At 44.4% G+C, this 21474-nt stretch overlaps 1 protein-coding gene across 5 annotated transcripts in view; it reads right to left on the bottom strand.

Moving 5' to 3' along the window:
• Window positions 1–3706: 3706 nt before the first annotated feature.
• Window positions 3707–21474, bottom strand: part of pou2f2a (POU class 2 homeobox 2a) — a 144026-nt gene continuing 126258 nt past the window's right edge. For 2 of the 5 annotated variants that reach the window (XM_036941479.1, XM_036941503.1), the window contains exons 2-16: window positions 19946–20011; window positions 19716–19750; window positions 18879–18935; window positions 18465–18584; window positions 17853–18182; window positions 16260–16359; window positions 15896–15984; window positions 15572–15715; window positions 15292–15433; window positions 12267–12415; window positions 7676–7876; window positions 7196–7386; window positions 6934–7002; window positions 6521–6603; window positions 3707–6076 (exon numbers count right to left, since the gene is read on the bottom strand). In XM_036941479.1, the coding sequence (XP_036797374.1) occupies window positions 5748–6076; window positions 6521–6603; window positions 6934–7002; window positions 7196–7386; window positions 7676–7876; window positions 12267–12415; window positions 15292–15433; window positions 15572–15715; window positions 15896–15984; window positions 16260–16359; window positions 17853–18182; window positions 18465–18584; window positions 18879–18935; window positions 19716–19750; window positions 19946–20011 (2105 nt within the window). In that variant the 3' untranslated portion in view covers window positions 3707–5747. The remainder of the gene's footprint in view (window positions 6077–6520; window positions 6604–6933; window positions 7003–7195; window positions 7387–7675; window positions 7877–12266; window positions 12416–15291; window positions 15434–15571; window positions 15716–15895; window positions 15985–16259; window positions 16360–17852; window positions 18183–18464; window positions 18585–18878; window positions 18936–19715; window positions 19751–19945; window positions 20012–21474) is intronic. The other 3 variants (XM_036941488.1, XM_036941496.1, XM_036941508.1) reach the window with 3 other exon arrangements.

The raw sequence follows: 21474 nt of genomic DNA, 5'->3' as shown, positions 1-21474 counted from the left end.
ATTGATTCCTACATTTCACAGTTTCCTTTGTTTCTCATTTGACACGGTTGCTAAGGTGTTTCGCTGAGACTACAAGGAATTAATCCATGAACTGAATCAATGTTGTGATGTTCAGACTGTAAAATGTACAAAATGGTTAATGCCAAAAAAGTCTGGAGAGATGTTCTTCCAGACTAAACTCTGCTGTGATAATGTTGACCCAGGCTATAGTAAAGGGAGTAGGATTTGTTGCCTCTAAGTGCTGATCTAAGGTCAGTTTTGTGTTCTCCCTACACTAATAGCTATGATTAGGGAAAGGTTAACAGATCCTAGATCTGCACCTATGGCCAGGTGACTACTCAGTCTATAGGAGAGGTGTAGTCTCTGAATGGACAAATCACATTTTATTGGTCCCGTACACATATATTGCAGATGTTATCGCGGGTGTAGCGAAATGCTTATGTTCCTAGCTCCAACAGTGCAGACACGGGTAAACAGCAGGGTTTTAGGGAGTGAGTTCATGGTGCCGTATCCAACAGTGGGGCATAAACTTTGGTATCATTCTCTTGTGGGGGTATCCCTACTGAAAGGACTTACACTTTACATGTGATCCCTAAGACCCTGAGATCCACAGAAGCATCCTACCAGGATGTAGAGGACCTAAACTGATCTACACCTCATTATAGAAGGAAAGAGCAAGGGAGAAATAGGGACTTCCACCTTGGGGGAGTGTATGCATGCGTCACCTAGCAACCACAGTCTCAGCCCTTCCCCAGTCACCTAACCCTCCTGCGCTCGCTGCCACACACATCTCTGACGGACACAAAATCCAGTCAATAATCTAAACAACACAACATCCAGCCAATCACCTAAAGACGCTGGGTACCCAGAGGCTAGCCCCTGTAAAAAAGCTTTGTGTTAATGAGTAGGACAAAGCTGCTCCATAGACACTGACCTAAGGCCAGTGTTATGTGCCCTCAATGGTTAAGATTAGGATTTGGAGGAAGGTAAGCTGATCCTAGATCTGTGCCTATGGAAAACTTATACTTGGAGAGTGTTTCGTTTCAGCAGGGAGGGAGCAGTAGGGGAGAGGGGGATGGAGAGAGGGCTGTACAGAGCAGGGGGGTTGTTCTACAGACCAGACTGAGAGGGAGGTGTGTGGGGGAGTGGACTGGGAACCACAGCGAGAGGGCTGGCATACAACTTGCTACCCAAAATGTCTCCTGATTTGGATGGGGCACAAGAAATGTGACCTCTGACCCCATTACCTTTGAACTCTGCCGGACCCAAGCCTCGCTCTGGCCATTCATGGTCACACTCACACGTACACACAGTCCCACCCCACACCCCGATCCCCACACGAACCCCGCTTTTAAAAAAAAAGCTTTCATCTATTTGGTTTATCATCAGAGTATATGAGGTATATCTCTCTTTAACATCCTACAGTAGATGTGGGAAACAAAACCTACCAACATTAAGAAAAGTCAAAACAGAAAGAAAAGAAAACAAGTCCCTCTGTCACGTTCCTTTACCCCAGTCAATGCATCTTCTAACTAGTTTTTTGGTTTGGTAGCTGTTTAAAGCTTTCAGTGTATTTCTCATGGGGAGGGGAGAGGTTGTGAGGGAACAGCACTGTATCTTTAAGAACAATCTGCCTGCCAGACCATCCCTGTCAGCGGAGATCTCTTCCAGAACCGTTGGGCTATATTCAAACATACATTATACTATCTTATAGGCAGCATTGACTACGTGTACATCCTGGATATAAATCCCTCTAACCTGATTGGTCCAAAGTATATGGTATACATCGTAATGGGAACAAACTCCAGTTCTAAAGCTTTGAGATTTATTAATACAATGTTTTAAAAGTTTCACTCATGACTGGTTTGATCCCACCTGGGTGTGGGTCTCTAGTAACAATCCTGGACTGTAGTAAGGCTGTAGAGAACCCTACTGAGGCTCCTTATCCCCACTTCAACTAAACACAACATCACAAGACCGCACATAAAGCCAGAAACACTCAGATGCTCTGTCCTTCTCATCTCACCAGTCATTACTCATCAATCATACAATAAGAACATCACTAGTAATATCATTATCATTAGGACAATTAACCCCATATTTAGGAAAGACAGTATTCAACACCTGAAAACATTGAATTGCTCAAATGTAATCAATATGAAGCTGACGTTCCTATTCCCATGACCTTTCCCTGCAATGCCTGAGAAAACGCTGTTAGGTGGTCATACTGAAGTGCTCTATGTAGACACAGTGCTGGCCCCTGTAAGCTCACCCCATCCATTTGAAAAGAGTCTCAATGAGCTCACCCCCACCCCTTTAAGAGCTTTAAAAAAGAGTAGTCGCAGTGAGTCTGTGGCCAAACATGACCATGTTCTCCTAGGCCCCGTGAGACCTGTGGTTGCATGTATCTGGTTTGAAGAGGTGAGAAGGTACTTCAGCAGGATTTTTGGTCACAGCCCCGTAATATATATTCTAAATATATACCCCAAAATATATCCCCTGTAAAAAGACTCTAGTATAAATAAATAACAAATAAATAGTTAGAAGAAATCAATATAAGCTTAAATCAATCAAACTTAAAATGAATAAATAGTACAATCAATCAAAAGTCCTAAATGATTCGACAAAGAAAAATAAACCATATATTTATCAAGAGAGAGTAACATTTTTGGTCTAAAATCAAGTCATTATCATCAATGTTTTTTAAGATATTTTTTGTATGTTTTTCAATACATTAGCAATAAGTAAGCATTAGGACACAGATCTTTTTTTCTACAAAATCTATAGAAGCACTAACAGATACATTCCGTCTAAGAGTTAATGTTGAGGAAAGGTTTCACCCCGTGGTTAGAACCCCCACATCTAAAATAGATTTGTTCATTAAGGATTCTCATTTGACAACTGTATTTCTGTGTGTCAAACCAAATACTCTTTGGATGCATTTTAAGCTCGACTCTACATTTTTGCCGAAGTGTGTGTGTGTGTGTGTGTGTGTGTGTGTGTGTGTGATAATGGCGGTAAACGTGCAAGGGAGGACATCTTTGTCAACTCCACTGAATTCTTTCTATAATGCGTGTACACACAACACACACACACACACTATCGCACCCTCACACAACGCACATACGCACGCACTTCAGTTAAATTTACACAATCATAAGTGTGAGCCCTAATGCAACGGCAGGGACGGCAGTTGGACCATCTCTAGTTTTATCCTGCCTTTTTGGTTTGGTATTTGGTGTTTGGTGTTTGGTGTTTGGTTTGGTGTTTGGTGTTTGGTTTGGTATTTGGTTTGGTGTTTGGTTTGGTGTTTGGTGTTTGGTTTGGTGTTTGGTGTTTGGTTTGGTGTTTGGTTTGGTATTTGGTTTGGTTTGGTATTTGGTGTTTGGTTTGGTGTTTGGTGTTTGGTTTGGTATTTGGTTTGGTATTTGGTGTTTGGTTTGGTATTTGGTTTGGTTTGGTATTTGGTGTTTGGTTTGGTGTTTGGTATTTGGTGTTTGGTTTGGTGTTTGGTTTGGTATTTGGTGTTTGGTTTGCACGTTTTGCTTTTCAACTCTTGTTTTGGACTTTTTCTGTGTCTTTTTTCTGCCAAGACAGTCAGTTTTTTTTTATCTAATAAAAATCTGGAAGCTACATTTTCACAGTATTTTTCCAACCACCTGATTAAAAATCTCTAGAACAACTAGGAAAAAATAAGGAGCTGTTGTAGCAAGCGAATACGTTATTATCCCAAATGAGTAAAGAACAGCACATAAACAGCATCAAGAGACACAGCAAACAAATCAAATACAAAATAAACCAACAAACAGGAAAAATAAAAACTGACTTAGAAGATTCAGTTCAATGAGGTCATTAGAGATTTCTCCATCCAGGACCAGAGAAGAAGAGCTGAGTTTGGAGTGAAAAAGACAAGGGAGAGGGAGGATGTCTATCTATACATCTGTCCATCTGTGCTACACAGTTTAGAGAGGGCCACTGAAGCCCAGTTAGTTGGATAACAGACAGAGGTGTCAGCTCCAGTCTGTAAAAACCTACACTTGTCCTCCTCCCCTCATCCTCCCCATCCATATTTGGTTGTGTTTCTTTTTGGTTTGTTTCTGATGTTTTTGGTTTGTATTTTTGGTATCCTCTTAAAAACATCCCCTCTTTCTGTATGTTTGATCCCATCGCACCATCCGATCCCCTCCCCGTATGCACCCCTTTTATGTTGGGTGAGGGTTCTGTCCTTTTGAAGTGACCCTCTCCGGCATAAGGAGATGGAAGGGGTCAACTAGGGGGGTTCAGCGGGAGGGGTAGGGTGTGTCCCCAACCCCTACAGTATGTGAGTGTTAATGTCATGGCTGACTCCTCTGATGAGTAACAAATGCTTTGGTTTAAACGTGTAATAATGGCAGATTTGGGTGGAAAATGACAGTGAAAATGGGATGGATGGAGGGATGATGAACAATAAAAACAACGTATATTAAACATTAAACAGGTTTTGATCTCTGTTTCTCTACTGCACGTCGAGACAGATGACTGATTGACAACCTAAGACAGACCTGTCCATGACTAAACAAACATTTGATCAGTTTACCTATTTCTTGCCTCAATGTTGCTAGTTTAAATCTCCAATCATGCTCAATTTCATACTGTCACCATGGTGGATTGGCCATTCACAAGGACTACATTGAGTCTATGTCTAATATTATTTCATCAAGAGAGTCATTTTGCTGTGAGTAATTACGGAGAGAGAGAGGTTTTTATCAAGGCTGGAAACTGCTACACTCAGCCTGATCTCTTGTTCACTCTTGTCTCTTATTATCTCTGACAACATGAAGTAAATGGCACAAGATGATGATGACAGACTCCAACGCTATCAGTAAACTATTGGAAATCAAGGGGGAGATAGGATACCCAAAGAAGCAGAGGTAGGAAAACACAAACAGAGACACACCTGTAAGCTTGGCTCATTCAGTATCAACCATTTACAACAATCTAAAATATCCCACAGAAACAACAAAATTGCTGTGAAAGTGAGTGACAGACTATGACAGACATGATGGGTGGATGACTGATTGGATGGATGAATGTGATTGGCTGTGGATGTCGTGTGTGTGTGTGTGTAGCAGAGTCCTGGTCCTGGATAGGATCAGTATGTACAAGTCGTTTGGATAAAGCTTTTCCTTCCGTATTTTTGGTTTCTGGGATTTTGGTATAGTTGTTGATTTTTGTCATCGTGCGTTCCTCTTCTCCTCCTCAGGTACATTTTTGGTTTAAAATCCTCCTCCCATCTCCTCCTCTTTTCAGACCTGTAGCTTTTCAAAGAAAATCATCCACTTCTTTTTTCTGTCCCTGTCACCATTCCCCCAAAACACACAGTAATGTTTATTTTTTTCATTTTTGGTTCACACGACTCTAATCCTGTTATTTGTCATTGGTTTATTTTCCCGGGGAAGAAAGAGAGACAGAAAGGAGAGGTGCGATATCGCTCAGTATTGACTAAACAGTCCCACGATGCCTCCTCCATCACTTTGGATAGATAAAGATTTTTGGTTTAAATCTTCCTCTTTCCCCCCTTCTCCCCCTTTTCACTTCTGACTCCCCCCTCTCCTCTCTTTCATTCTGTGTATTTTTGGCATCGAAAGACTGGGGGGAGAGAGAGAGAGAGTGTAGGGCGAGAGTGATAAAAGAGATAGCTTTGGTTGAAAGGCGAGGTTGTCGTTTCCTCCTTTCTCCTTCTCCTCTCTGATTGGCGCTTGGCTGTGTCACTCAATCTTAGCCCCTCCCAACGAGGATGGGCTGTGTGCCAATTCATTGAAGTCGCAGGAAGAGGCGGGGCTAGAGCAAGGGGAGGGGGAGCAGGGGGTGGGGCTTATGCTACTGGTGGAGGGGAAAGGGGAGGGCTGGGATGCTTTGGCTACGGCAGCGCTGACCAATCCAGCACCAGGATTCTGGCCCATGTGGAGGAAAGCGGGGTGGTTGAGGAAGAAAGAGGACTGGAGACCCCCTCCCTGCCCCCCTGCACCACCCAGCAACACTTTACTGCCCCCCTCAAGACTGGAAAGGGGCAGCTGGCCACCACTGGCTGCTAGAGCTGAGAAGGTAGGGAGATGAGAGTTAACGACATTATACCTACTGTGAAATAACTACATTTACTATAGACTTTACTATAGAGATGAAATTAAGAAGTGGATGAATGAGAGAAAAAGAATGAAACACACACACACACACACAGAGATGGGGATGAACATGTTGGAGTGATGGGACATCCCTGTCATAGCCCTGCTCACCAGTTCTCCAGCTTCTTCTATCAGGTGATCTATCATTCATCTCATCAGCTCTAACTGTCCCTCTCATCATCTCTGTCATTCTTTCTGCCTAGCATTCATTAACATTACTTACCTTTATTATCACTTTGTACCTCAAATGACTGTCCCTCCCTCTACACTTTCTCTCCCCCTCTCTCTCTCTCTTCCTCCTTGATTTCCCTCTTCCTCTCTTTTCCCTCCTTCCCTACACCTCTCTCCCTCTAACACACCTTGTATAGTAGCCAGAGGGTTGTTGCTGAGGAGAGCTTGGTTCAGAGCCTGGTTCCCTGTGTTTACTCCCATCACAGTGTTCCTGTGTTACATATATACACACACACACACACACACAGGAGGAAATCCATTTACATACAGAGGAGAAACAGAGAGAGAAGCAGGTTTAGCAGCAGAACAGACAGAGGACAGACTCAGGGACCTGAACACAGACACACTGCAGGAGAAACCCACAGGTCAGATACACACACACAACCATCTTGATTCATATCTTGTTTTTATGAGCTACAAATCCAAATGCTTGCTTGTGAACCTTGTGTCTGTGTGCGGACGATCATATTCCTGTAAGAGAGAGAGTGTGTGTGTGTGAGTGGGTGTACAGTATAGGTATGTGTGTCTCTGTTGTCTTCACCTCAAGTTTGCAGCAAAATCGGTGATGTAGTTAGACACGTCACCATTCTTTTTACCCAAACGCCATAAGCTGTGGACACAAAACACACAGTCACACACACAGGTTAGAAAGTACTGCTGCACAGAAGTAGCAGTGTCACGGATCAGTGTGTGTCAATGATGTGTGGGTGTGATAAACATTTGCTGCAAACTGCAGGTGAACCGAATACTGAACCAATGGTGAAGCACAGTGGCCAAAGTGTACACTTTGTATGCATACTCACCCTGTGTTGAGACTCAGTGTGCTGTGGCTTGGAGGGGCTGGGCTGGCTGTGCTGCGAGGAGGAGTCACTGGAGAGGAGGCAGAGCTGAGAGATGAGTGGGTGGGACCACTGGGGGTATGAGGGGAGAACGATGACATGGTGGTCAATGTGGTGCTGAGGCTGGTCACTGCCTGGGAGAGCTGACTGGACATCTGATAGAGAGACGGGCAAGAAAGGCAAAGAGAAAAAGAGGGAGAGTTATTATTTAAAAGAGTATCTATACTAAGCTGTATCCAATAGAAAAAGGGATACATGGGATAGAATTATTAATGTGTAATAGCAAAGCACTAAAGCAATGCAGGTTGGGTAGTACCATCTGCACACTGGAACAGGGGGTGCAGAAGAACATTCACTATGACATGCGGGACACACCATTCATATGGGGGGGAGAATTGTGATGGCTAAGGTTGGGAGAGGGGGATCATGCGGGTCAGGCCATACCATGTGTGGACTGTAGCAGGGGGGTTTGTGTGTCGGTGGGGCTTGGGGGAGCTGACTGGGCAAGGGAGGGGTGGCACTGTTGGGGTTGATACGCTTCTCTTTCTGTCGGCGGTTGCAGAACCACACGCGGATCACCTCCTTCTCCATGCTGAGCTGGTCCGCGATACACAGGATCTCCTCTGAGGTAGGCTTCTGGTTCTGCTGACACACGGGAAAGACAGAGATGGACACATTAGTACTAATAGACACTTAGCCTTATATCACCTCTCTGATATCACGGTGTTATCGTGTTCTTCTGAGGGCAGAAACTACACAACAAGCCGTGTAGATGTTATGTCAGCTTAAGATTTATGTCTCCTGTATGACTGTTATGAAGGCCTTATGTCAGTGATATTGTGATGGAAACATTTGTTTATGCTTTTCTAATAACCAATTTCTGTGTTCATGCAAGTGACTGAACAAATCAGTCACACAACTTTCAAATCCACATTCACTTAGTACTATTCCCAAACACACTCAGTAATCACCCTTATTACTCCATGTGCATCTTCAACGATTCTCCAGTCGTTACTACCTATATGTATCTTTCTATACATATAGAATAGCCTCATATTCAGAAATAATATTCTCTTCTTTCATATCAACGATTCTTCTGTCGTTATTACCTATGCTACTACCACATTCACTTAGAACTATTCCCAAACACACACAGTAATCACCCTTATTACTCCATGTGCATCAGTATCTGCAATTTGGCAGTATGCCCAGAACCTTGTTTTGAGAAAGGGATATCTGAGTTTCAAGGTCTCAGCTTAGAGAGAAGAAGCCTCATGAAGTATTGGTCCGTCACATGTATGAACCAGTATTGGTCGGTCACATGAAGGAAGCAAACGTTAATTATGAATGATGAATAAGCTAAAATATGCTAATATAATTTGTCCGTCTTTAAGAGAACTAACGGGACTGCCCCGGGTGGAGCTCCTGATTGACATGTGTACTTGGTGCATTGAGTTGGTTGGAACCTCTTCAGCACGCTGATAATAACCAATGATTCATTTAAGATTGACTTTGAGTGTCCCTGTGTAGAATTTCCACAACAATTTGGCGTCAACAAACAGGATGATTGAATCTGCCTGCGGAGCTTTTCAGTGGGGGTGTGCGAGGTAAACCAATGACATTTTTTACGAAGTGTGAGGGAAATTCCCATCTGACCAAAAGATGACAAGACCTGCCCACACCCTTACTGTGAGCTTCCCAGGAGGAGACACATCATCCGCAAACAATTGAGGGACGCGTCTTCTGATTTCAGGAAGTACATCTAAATGAATTTGTATAAAAATAGAAAAAATACTAATAAAACCAATAAAACTAAAGATCTAAATGGAGGAGGCTACCACTAGTCTTAAGTCAAATAATAGAATGAAGTGGATGTGAGAGTGTGAAAGAGGTGCGTGCCTGAAAGAATACCCCAACTAGTTCTGCGATCTGAATCTTTCAATCTATAACGTTATCTACGGTTGTTATATTTGTATAGGAAGTAACGGCAAGCTAGTCTTAGGAGAAGGCTTGAGTGAGGGCAGAGTGGCCCCACTGACAATTGTCTGTAGGCATTTATTAGAGAAGTGTCTACGTGGTCGAGAACCACTGGGAACATTGAAGATACATATGACGTCCACCACCACCCATTGATCTACAGGTAGTGAGCACTGACAGGAGAAGCAATTGAAAAGTTTGAGAGGGTAACAGCTGAGATGGGTAAGGGCTGTAACAATATTCATTGATGCCCCCGGACACTGAGATTTCCTTGAGAATATGATGTGTGTACCTCTCGGGCTGATGCACTGTGATCGTTGCAAGTGGTGTGGACGTGAATAACTAAAGATGTATAACGTTTTATAGGGATTCTGTATGGAGATATGAAAGAAGAGAGTACTATTTCCGAATATGAGGCTATTCTATATGTATAGAAAGATACATATGTAGTAGGTAGTAACGACAGGAGAATCGTTGAAGATGCACATGGAGTAATAAGGGTGATTACTGAGTGTGTTTGGGAATAGTACTAAGTGAATGTGGATTTGAAAGTTGTGTGAGTGTGGAAAGGACGTGTTAAGCTGATTGAAATCTGGATAATAAACTGATTGATTGAAATTTGGGACAGAGGTATAAATAATTGAATAAGACACGCTTTTAACAATTTCCAATTATTATTCATCAATTCTATAGTTTGGGTAGCACCAGTGATTTAAGTAAGTAATGTCATCTAAAACAATAATCTGTTTCCATTACGTGGAACTGTGTCCAGAATTGAAGTATGCTCTCTCTAATTCTCTTTTTCTCTCTTTCTTTCTTTCTTTCTCTCTCTCGGAAGACCTGAGCCCTAGGACCATGCCTCAGGACTACCTGACATGATGACTCCTTATTGTCCCCAGTCCACCTGGCCGTGCTGCTGCTCCAGATTCAACTGTTCTACCTGCGGCTATGGAACCCTGACCTGTTCACTGTGATTACTATTATTTAACTTAACTGTATCCCATAAGGTAATGGTAAAAGGTGAGGTGTCCCTCATTCAGGGGCAGCGCTCTCTCTCTCTTTCTCCTTCTCTTGTTCCGAATCACACATAAGACTATTGATAAATTATAAACTTCTTCTAATTATTTGTGTTGACATAGCACATTTAAATCTCACCCAATGTCTCTAGTCTTTCTAGTGAGGGTGATTAGTTATTTCAAACATTTTGTGTATCAGGTTTACATAGGGTTTTTCAGTACATGTCTTATCAAGGTGGGTTGTGTGTATGTGGTAAAAAACAAACAAAATGGCCTTGAATCTACTTCAAAATCAAATCAAATTGATTTATATAACCCTTCTTACATCAGCTGATATCTCAAAGTGCTGTACAGAAACCCAGCCTAAACCCCCAAACAGCAAGCAATGCAGGTGTAGAAGCACGGTGGCTAGGAAAAACTCCCTAGGAAGGCCAAAACCTAGGAAGAAACCTAGAGAGGAACCAGGCTATGAGGGGTGGCCAGTCCTCTTCTGGCTGTGCCGGGTGGAGATTATAACAGAACATGGCCAAGATGTTCAAATGTTCATAAATGACCAGCATGGTTAAGATGGAGTTATCAAGAGTTGTAATTCTAATTTGATTTGTTATTTTGATTTAACAGGCCGTGTTGTTGTTGTTTTTTTGGACGCATGAATCACGATGAACCAGTCATGTGTCCAAAGGGGGAATTACCAGTCCCCTGGGGCCCTTTAGTAAATATGCAAATTTACCATTTGTCATACAGTGAATAATTTGTCTGGATTTCCAGAATCAGAAATGCCCTAAACTAAACTGTTGCTCTGCTCTGTCCTCTCTCGAGGTTATGGTGATGGTGACAGATGGTATCTAGATACATGGAAGAGATAATTTGGCTGAGAACAGTGTGAACCTCACCCCCTCTAACCGGTTGAAGTAATGTGGACAATGGCTTCAATATGGTCCTTCACCACTTCTACCGTGAGACCTGAGTCTGAGCCAGCAACCTGTACACAGCATCCAGTCAAAGCTATCAACTGCCTTTTCTCTTAGGAGTGAAACATGAGTCCATGTGGAGTGAGCATGGAGAGAGATCTCAGCCAGACCTCTCTCATGCTGCCGGTGTACTGGTCGGAAAATGGACAAGACATAATGGACTGTGAAGGACAGTGGCGGCTCAGGTGAGAGACATTATCAAGGGCCATCCACTTTCAACATGTGCCATTGGAATTGGCGAACCGAAACAACAGAAGAATGAGTGCCGGGAGGGAGGGTAGTGGTCAACCCTGCCCGTAATTTATTTAGGCTTATCCAAAATAGTTTATTTGGGGTATCAGGTATGATTGTGGAGGTCTGCACAATGCGAAATATATAGTAATTTAGACTAGAAATGCATTGAGATACTGATCTGTCATGCCACCTGCGACAAAAGCTCCAGCTGAAATCTCTTTGACGGAATCCATGAATGAAATTGTGCAGTGAAGCATATGTGTAACTGTATGAAGCGAAGGCCTTAAGTTAAAACATTCCACTGCAATGATTTTACACGTACAACCCACAATGATTGTACAACCCACAATGATTGTACAACCCACAATGATTGTACAACCCACAATGATTGTACAACCCAGAATGAAGGGTTTGAAATGATGAAATGTCTGGTTTTATGTGTTGATTTCCCTGACTTTAATAGAAATATGATATAGAAGCTAAAATCAAATGCTTACCTTAACATTTAATGATTATTATCACACAAGTGACAAGAGGAGGGAATGTGATGGACATTTTTATGTTTGTGCTTTTCTGATAACCAATTTCTGTGTTCATGCAAGTGACTGAACAAATCCTCAGTATCAGTATCTGCAATTTAATGATGAATTAATTATGAATGATGAATAAGCAAAATATGCTAATTTAATTTGTCTGTATATAAGAGAACTAACGGGGCTGCCCTGGGTGGAGCTCCTGATTGACATGTGTACTTGGTGCATTGAGTTGGTTGGAACCTCTCCAGCGCGCTGATTGTCCATGTGTAGAATTTCCACAACAATTTGTCATGTCTCTCACCGTGATGAAGGCTCTCTCCAGGGCCACGCGGACGTTAGTCTCGATGCTGGTTCTTTTCTTCCTGCGTCGGCCCGGCAGGCCCTCGAAGCCCATTGAGGAAGAGGACAGAGAGCTGGGGCTGGGCATAGTACTGTCTGTGGACATGGTCTCTGTCAAACAGAGAGATTGATTAGTGGGATGATTTAAAATCACACAAACTGGTATCCTCATTCTACAGATATAACTTCATTAACTCAAGGTTACATTCATTCAGATCCAACACACATGTAACGAGAGTGTTCAGAGGCAACATCAAACGAAGGGTTTAACTTTATGCTGATGACTTGCTTCTCTATATCTCAGACCCCGATGTATCCTTACCCATTGCGCTATCTGTTCTTCATGCATTTTGCCCAGTCTCTGGTTACAAGTTAAATCTGAATAAGAGCAAGCTTTTCCATTTAAACGCGGCAGCTCGTAACTACCCATTACATACATTTTCATTCAGAGTAGTTCTCAACAAATGTACATACTTGGGGGTACATGTCATAGACAAATTTGGTTTCCTTTTTAAAGGCTAACTTTACTCCTCCTTACTCTGGTAGAGAAACATTTTGAACAATGGCCACTACTCCACCTATCATTGGCTGGTCAAATTAATTTGGTTAAAATTAATACTCTTCCTAAATCTCCTACCTCTTTCAATGTGAACCTATTTTTATTTCCAAATATTTTTCTGCAAACTACATGGGATTATCTCACACTTCATCTGGAACTTCCGTGTAATTCAGTACTGGATCTGTGCAGATACCCAACATATCATTCCATCATGGTTGAAGATAGAATCTTCCTCATGTATGCCATCCTCACTGGCTGCTATGGCACATTCACCTATCCATTCTGCTTTGGCACATTCACCTATCCATTCTGCTTTGGCACATTCACCTATCCATTCTGCTTTGGCACATTCACCTATCCATTCTGCTTTGGCACATTCACCTATCCATTCTGCTTTGGTACATTCACCTATCCATTCTGCTATGGCACATTCACCTATCCATTCTGCTTTGGCACATTCACCTATCCATTCTGCTATGGCACATTCACCTATCCATTCTGCAGTGGCACATTCACCTATCCATTCTGCTTTGGCACATTCACCTATCCATTCTGCAGTGGCACATTTACCTATCCATTCTGCTATGGCACATTCACCTATCCATTCTGCTTTAGCACATTCACCTATCCATTCTGCTACATCAAGTTATACCTAAAACATTTGATTTAAAACCACTCTCAAGATCTGGAACCAGTTTAGAAGTCACTTTGGTTTGCAAGGGCCCCTCTACTCAGAAATAACGTTATTGACGGCACGTTTGCATCGTACCAACAACTCTCAGCTAAATTCCACCTTCCGAATAGTCATTTCTTTAGATATCTACAAGTGCGCAGCTTTGTCCGTGACATGACCTCTCAATTCCTCAGTCTTGATGTGACCCACCAACTGATGCATTTATCCCACCATCCCCAACAGTAAAAGGTATTATTTCTTATAGCTATGATCAAATTTCCTCTCTTCACAATCCTTAGTTTGCAGCTATTAAAACTATATGGGGACAGGATCTAGGTGATGAGTTTACTGATGAATCTAGAGGCGAAAGAAACACACACGTGTTTAGGCGAGGTGCTGGCTAGAGGAGTAGAACACCTGAAAAATTAAAGGAGAGCCGTACACTCCAGGAGCTCAGATGCAATAATGTAATAACCTAATAACCAACGTGTCCACAGATAAGCTGTCTTCATCAGGGTATACAGAGTTGACTGATGACACATGGGAAGGTATTCTGCACCATGTCCACTTCTCTTCTATTTGTGCCAAACATGGTTTGATCCAATGCAAAATCCTCCACCACACTCACTGGACTAAACTCAGGCTTTCTAACATGATGTCCACCCTGTTTGCGACAGGCAAGCTCCTGCTTCATTAATGCGTATGTTTTGGTCTTCCCTACATAACTATTGGTCTGCCATCTTCGATAGCATATCTAAAGTATTACAGGTACCTTTTGAAACCACTGCCATGACATCATTATTTGGGGTTATACCTGATACTATAACACTACCAAAACACACATCTGACTTTGTAGCCTTTGTTGGCAAGAAGGTTGATTTTACTTCTGTGGAAGTCGTCCTCTCCTCCTCATTTTGTGTGGCTTAAAGATCTCTTACGCTTTAGTAAATTGGAGAAGATAAAATATACCCTTCTTCTGACAAATTCTACAGAATGTGGCAACCTTTCTTTACCTATGTAGAGACACTAGCTTTGTATTTAATTGATCTACCTTTGTGAGTGTTTAATATTAGCCTTATTAGTCTTATTATTATTATTAGTCTTATTATTATAATTGTTCTATTCATTTTGAAGACAAGCCATGTTTGTTGTTTCTAATGTTTTGTTATGAATGTATTACTTAAGTCTTTTATATTTTCGTATGGGCGTATACATTCCTACCTCATTCAAAAAGCATGTTTCCATGGTATATCGAATGTATAAAACCATATGTGCAATGTACTGTATTTCAACCATTGTTTACTATAACTGTGAAAGGAAATGCCAATAAAAAGAGTTGCAGTTTTTTTTACAAATAAAGTTACATTCATTCTACAGATGAATGCAACTTGGGGATTGGTTAATTAATCAACTGATTTATTGATTGATTCAAAGTGTCATACACCTTTCTCCTTCACCAATTCCCTCACCTCCTCTCTCCTCCTCTCCCGTCCTCGCTCTCCTCTCTCCCGGCCCCTCCCTACTCCCACCCTCCCGTCCTCTCTCTCATCCCCCACCCTCACCTCCTCTCTCCTCCTCTCCCGTCCTCGCTCTCCTCTCTCCCGGCCCCTCCCTACTCCCACCCTCCCGTCCTCTCTCTCATCCCCCACCCTCACCTCCTCTCTCCTCCTCTCCCGTCCTCGCTCTCCTCTCTCCCGGCCCCTCCCTACTCCCACCCTCCCGTCCTCTCTCTCATTCCCCACCCTCCCCTCTCACCTGCATCATTGAGCCACTTCTCCAGTAGTGGTTTGAGTTTGCACATGTTCTTAAAGCTCAGGTTGAGGGCCTCGAAGCGAGAGATGGTGGTCTGGCTGAAATCATTACCATATAGCTTCCCCATGGCCATTCCCACGTCACCCTGAGAGAGCGAGGGAGGAGGAAAAATAGAGAGTTAACATACACACACACACACACACACACACACACACACACACACACACACACACACACACACACACACACACACACACACACACACACACACAGAAAGGCGTACCTGTGTAAAGCCCAGTTTGATGCGTCTCTGTTTGAAGGTGCGGGCGAAAACCTCCAGTTCCTCAAGGTCACTGGGCTCCTCGGGGTGAGAGGTCACAGAGGACACAGAGGTCATGACCCCACTGCCCTCCATAGCCTTGTCTCTCTACAGGGGTAGAGGGGGAGGAGGAGGAAAAAGAAAGTGGAAGAGCAAGAGAGAGCGAGAATTATATAGCAGAAGAGAGGCGTTTACTGGATATGACAGAATGATGAGAAGAGATGTTTGTTGGAAAGAGCCGGGCCTGTAGCCTCTCTCAAAGCCTGGGTGTTTCCTCAGTGGGCCTACCTGTGCTTGGAGCCCCAGCCTGGGAGCGGACAGGAGGCTCCCTTGGTTTTGCTGAGGTAGCTGAATCAGATTTGGTGTTGATAGTAGTCCTGAGGAGTGAAGAAGTGAGGGAATCAGTAGGCCTATGATCAGTTATGTGAACAAACAACACACGTAATATTCCACAAAGCTCCATGGTCGATCAGAGAATCCAATAGGCATTCTAGTATTAGACAGTTGAAGAACCTGTTAATGGTTGTCAACAGTTGGCACTTATAAATAAATGAAATCTGTTTGTTGATAGTTGGAACATCTACAGCCCATCTTCAGGGCACTGTCCCAATAGAACAGAAACCGGTGGTAGTGACTAGTGCGAGGAGCCCACCTTGCTGCCCTTGGTGCTGTTGGAGGAGGAATTGAGGAGACTGCAGGTGGTGACCTGGCACCAGAACCAACTGCTGCAGCTGCAACAACTGCTGGATGTCCTGCAGGGAGACAGGAGGACAGAACAGAGATCAGAGATGGAGAGAACAGAGGGGTCAGAGATGGAGAGAACAAAGGGGTCAGAGATGGAGAGAACAGAGGGGTCAGAGATGGAGAGAACAGAGGGGTCAGAGATGGAGAGAACAGAGGGGTCAGAGATGGAGAGAACAGAGGGGTCAGAGATGGAGAGAACAGAGGGGTCAGAGATGGAGAGAACAAAGGGGTCAGAGATGGAGAGAACAGAGGGGTCAGAGATGGAGAGAACAGAGGGGTCAGAGATGGAGAGAACAGAGGGGTCAGAGATGGAGAGAACAGAGGGGTCAGAGATGGAGAGAACAGAGGGGTCAGAGATGGAGAGAACAGAGGGGTCAGAGATGGAGAGAACAGAGGGGTCAGAGATGGAGAGAACAGAGGGGTCAGAGAAGGAGAGAACAGAGGGGTCAGAGATGGAGAGAACAGAGGGGTCAGAGATGGACAGAACAGAGGGGTCAGAGATGGAGAGAACAGAGGGGTCAGAGATGGAGAGAACAGAGGGGTCCTGAGATGGAGAGAACAGAGGGGTCAGAGATGGAGAGAACAGAGGGGTCAGAGATGGAGAGAACAGAGGGGTCAGAGATGGAGAGAACAGAGGGGTCAGAGATGGAGAGAACAGAGGGGTCCTGAGATGGAGAGAACAGAGGGGTCAGAGATGGAGAGAACAGAGGGGTCGGATATGGAGAGAACAGAGGGGTCAGAGATGGAGAGAACAGAGGGGTCAGAGATGGAGAGAACAGAGGGGTCCTGAGATGGAGAGAACAGAGGGGTCAGAGATGGAGAGAACAGAGGGGTCAGATATGGAGAGAACAGAGGGGTCAGAGATGGAGAGAACAGAGGGGTCAGAGATGGAGAGAACAGAGGGGTCAGAGATGGAGAGAACAGAGGGGTCAGAGATGGAGAGAACAGAGGGGTCAGAGATGGAGAGAACAGAGGGGTCAGAGATGGACAGAACAGAGGGGTCAGAGATGGAGAGAACAGAGGGGTCAGAGATGGAGAGAACAGAGGGGTCCTGAGATGGAGAGAACAGAGGGGTCAGAGATGGAGAGAACAGAGGGGTCAGAGATGGAGAGAACAGAGGGGTCAGAGATGGAGAGAACAGAGGGGTCAGAGATGGAGAGAACAGAGGGGTCAGAGATGGAGAGAACAGAGGGGTCAGAGATGGAGAGAACAGAGGGGTCAGAAATGGAGAGAACAGAGGGGTCAGAGATGGAGAGAACAGAGGGGTCAGAGATGGAGAGAACAGAGGGGTCAGAGATGGAGAGAACACAAATGCACAGAAAAGAAATGAAAACAACCCCTTCATATAGAGGCCAAGAGAAAAGACTGAAATAACAGCAGAGCAACACAAGCAATAAAGAAAAAGATCAATAAAAACAGAGGATCCCAGACTGTCTCCTGAATCAAGACCCTTCCCCACCTCTTCCCAGCCAGGATGTGCCTTGTGATTGGTTGCCAGTACCTGGGCGGTGAGCTGAATTGGCTGAGAGAGGGTGAGCTGGGGATGAGTGGGCGGGACAGGGACAGGTTGACCTGTCTGTTCCTGTGTGCTCTGTCCCTGTGGCTGTGATTGGCCCTGCTGCCCTGTCTGTCCCGCCTGCTGCTGCTGGGAATGTTGATTGGCTGCTGCGGCTGCCTGAGCTTGCTGATTGGCTTGGGCGGCTGCGTGGGCTGCGTGAGCTGCGTGAGCTGCGTTGGACTGCTGAACAGACTGCTGCATAGCTGCAGCTAGAAGCTGAGCCTGAGCCTGCTGCAGTAACAACTGCTGCTGCGCTGGCAAGAGAGCCGTCAACTGAGAAAGAGACACCGAGCGAGAGAGAGACACAGAGAAAGAGAGCAAGAGAGGGACAGAGAGAAAGAAAGGGAGGGATGGGGGGGAGGGAGGGAGGGAGGGAGGGAGGGAGGGAGGGAGGGAGGGAGGGAGGGAGGGAGGTGCAGAGGGTATGTGAAAGAGCAGAGAAAAGGAAGAAGGTAAAAAGCAGTGAACTCAAGCCAGACCATAAGCATGTGTCTGTGTTTTTGTGAGTGTGCATCAATGTGTTTTGTTTGCTAAGCCTCTTCCTCCTTGTCTTACCCCTGCCAGTTGGGAGCTGGTCAGCATGAGCTGTGTGTGTGGGAGGGGCGTCTGTGAGGGGGCGTGGCTGTGGTGGGGAGGAGGGCCCGGGGACATCTCACCACACTCTTCCATCTTATTCTGAGAGGAGGAGAGAGAACGAGGGATACAGTTAAATGAAGCTGACTGTTCTGCTCTATCTACTGTGGTAACATGCATGCCAAACAGGAAGGTGCCTTTCTTTTCTTTAGAAACGAGGGATGGTCATCCCTTCTTCCTGGAATGGGCATGTCCAAACTGGCTAGTCTGACTGTTTTGCATACCTGTCAATCTGTATGCAAACGTGGCACACAAAACACACACACACACACACACACACACACACACACACACACACACACACACACACACACACACACACACACACACACACACCTTGTTGCTGCTGAGGGTTGGAGAAAGGTGAAAGGGACTGATTTTCATCTGCTGAAGCTGTTAAAAAGACAGAAACCATCAGTACAGAGAAACATAAACATAAATGATCATAAAAAAAGAATATATGACTGCAGTGTTTTCCAATCCTGTCCTGGGGACCCAAACACACAACATTCCACTCAGCAACTCATCATCCAGTGGAATCAGGTGTATTTTGGGTAAAAACAGAAATGTGCCTCTCCTGGGGTCTCCAGGACCAGATTTGGACATTGCTGTGTTGATGCTTGTGTCTTGGTATTAGGCTACTTGTTGTCAGTCATCTTTACTTTTCAGACCTAATGTGTGTGTTATTCAGATCATGATTGTCACCATTGAAATTGACTAACTAATTATTATGTTTCCTAGAGGTACATTGCATTCGGAAAGTATTCAGACCCCTTGACCTTTTCCACATTTTGTTACATTACAGCCTAATTCTAAAATCTATCAAATGTACTTTTTTCCTCATCAATCTACACAATCTGACAGAGCTCCAGAGTTCCTCTGTGGAGATGGGAGAACCTTCCAGAAGGACAACCATCTCTGCAGCACTGAGCACAAAGTACTGAGTAAAGTGTCTGATATTTCAGTCATTTATTTTTAATACATTTGCAAACATTTCTAAAAAACAGTTTTTGCTTTGTCATTATGGGGTATTGTGTGTAGAAAAAAACGAATTTTAGCAATTTTAGAATAAGGCTTTAACATAACAAAATGTGGAAAAAGTCAAGAGGTGCACAGTATATTACCAGCGAGATCAGTACTGAAATGAAGGTGAAGCACCAAGCGGACACAAACCTGATGGTTTTTATCAGGACCATTCCGCTCTGAATCTGTGTGGGGGGCATAGGAAGCAATTAGAAATTAATCACACACACGCGTGTGCATGCACAAACGCAGACACACATGCACACACACGAACACATGCAGGTATGTACACACACGCTAACACGCACGCACACACACGCACACACAAACACGCACGCACACACACGCACACACACACACACACACACATAGAAAAATACCTGTGCTCTCCATTGGAGAGTCAGCCCCTGTGTTCTCAACCTCTACTGGCTTTGACATCCTGATTTCTATGAGAACGAGAGAGAGAGACAGAGAGAGAGACATAGAGAGAGAGAGAGAGAGAGAGAGAGAGAGAGAGAGAGAGAGCGAGCAAGAGAGAGACAGAGAGAGAGAGAGAGAGAGAGAGCGCAAGAGAAAGACAGAGAAATACAGAGAAATACAGAGGGAGAAACCGAGAGAGAGAGAGAGGGCAAGAGAGAGACAGAGAGAGAGAGACAGAGCGAGAGAGACAGAGAGAGAGAGAGAGAGAGAGAGAGAGAGAGAGAGAAAGACAGAGAAATATAGAGAATTACAGAGGGAGAAACCGAGAGAGAGAGAGAGAGAGAGAGAGAGGGCAAGAGAGAGACAGAGAGGCAGAGAGAGAGACAGAGAGAGAGAGAGAGAGAGAGAGAGAGAGCAAGAGTGAGACAGAGAAATACAGAGAAATACAGAGGGAGAAACCGAGAGAGAGAGAGAGAGGGCAAGAGAAAGACAGAGAAATACAGAGAAATACAGAGGGAGAAACCGAGAGAGAGAGAGAGGGGGCAAGAGAGAGACAGAGAGAGAGAGACAGAGCGAGAGAGACAGAGAGAGAGAGAGAGAGAAAGAGAGAGAGAGAGAGAAAGACAGAGAAATATAGAGAAATACAGAGGGAGAAACCGAGAGAGAGAGAGAGAGAGAGAGGGCAAGAGAGAGACAGAGAGAGAGAGACAGAGCAAGAGAGAGACAGAGAGACAGAAAGAGAGAGGGAGAGAGAGACAGAAAGAGAGACAGAGAGAGAGACAGAGAGAGAGAGAGAGAGAGAGAGAGAGAGAGAGAAAGACAAAGAGAGAGAAAGACAAAGAGAGAGAAAGACGAGAGAGAGACAGAGCGAGAGAGACAGAGAGAGAGAGAGAGAGAGAGAGAGAGAGAGAGAGAGAGAGAGAAAGACAGAGAAATATAGAGAAATACAGAGGGAGAAACCGAGAGAGAGAGAGGGCAAGAGAGAGACAGAGAGAGAGAGACAGAGCAAGAGAGAGACAGAGAGACAGAAAGAGAGAGGGAGGGAGAGACAGAAAGAGAGAGACAGAGCAAGAGAGAGACAGAGAGACAGAAAGAGAGAGGGAGGGAGAGACAGAAAGAGAGACAGAGAGAGAGACAGAGAGAGAGAGAGAAAGACAAAGAGAGAGAAAGACAAAGAGAGAGAAAGACGAGAGAGAGAGAGAGAGAGAGAGAGAGAGAGAGAGAGAGAGAGAGAGAGAGAGAGAGCAGATGATTAGGTTTAATGACTGGGAGTCAGCATGTTCAGGTTCAGTTGAAGCATTATACAGATAATCACATAGCAATAGAAAAAATGGAAGGTGCAAATGCTTTTGGTTGATGCTACGGCGCTGAAATATGATGTCACACTGCAGTATTGGCTTTTGTATATGCGGTGATATGTTTTGCTGTGCAGCCTCCGTTCATTCTTTCCTATATGTACAGAGGTGTTTGTTGGGTCTAACAATAGGCC

The sequence above is a fragment of the Oncorhynchus mykiss genome, chromosome 2, assembly GCF_013265735.2.
Source record: "Oncorhynchus mykiss isolate Arlee chromosome 2, USDA_OmykA_1.1, whole genome shotgun sequence".
Lineage (NCBI taxonomy): Eukaryota > Metazoa > Chordata > Actinopteri > Salmoniformes > Salmonidae > Oncorhynchus > Oncorhynchus mykiss.
The sequence above is the reverse complement of the archived record's forward strand: the minus strand, read 5'-3'. Positions and strand labels throughout refer to the sequence as shown.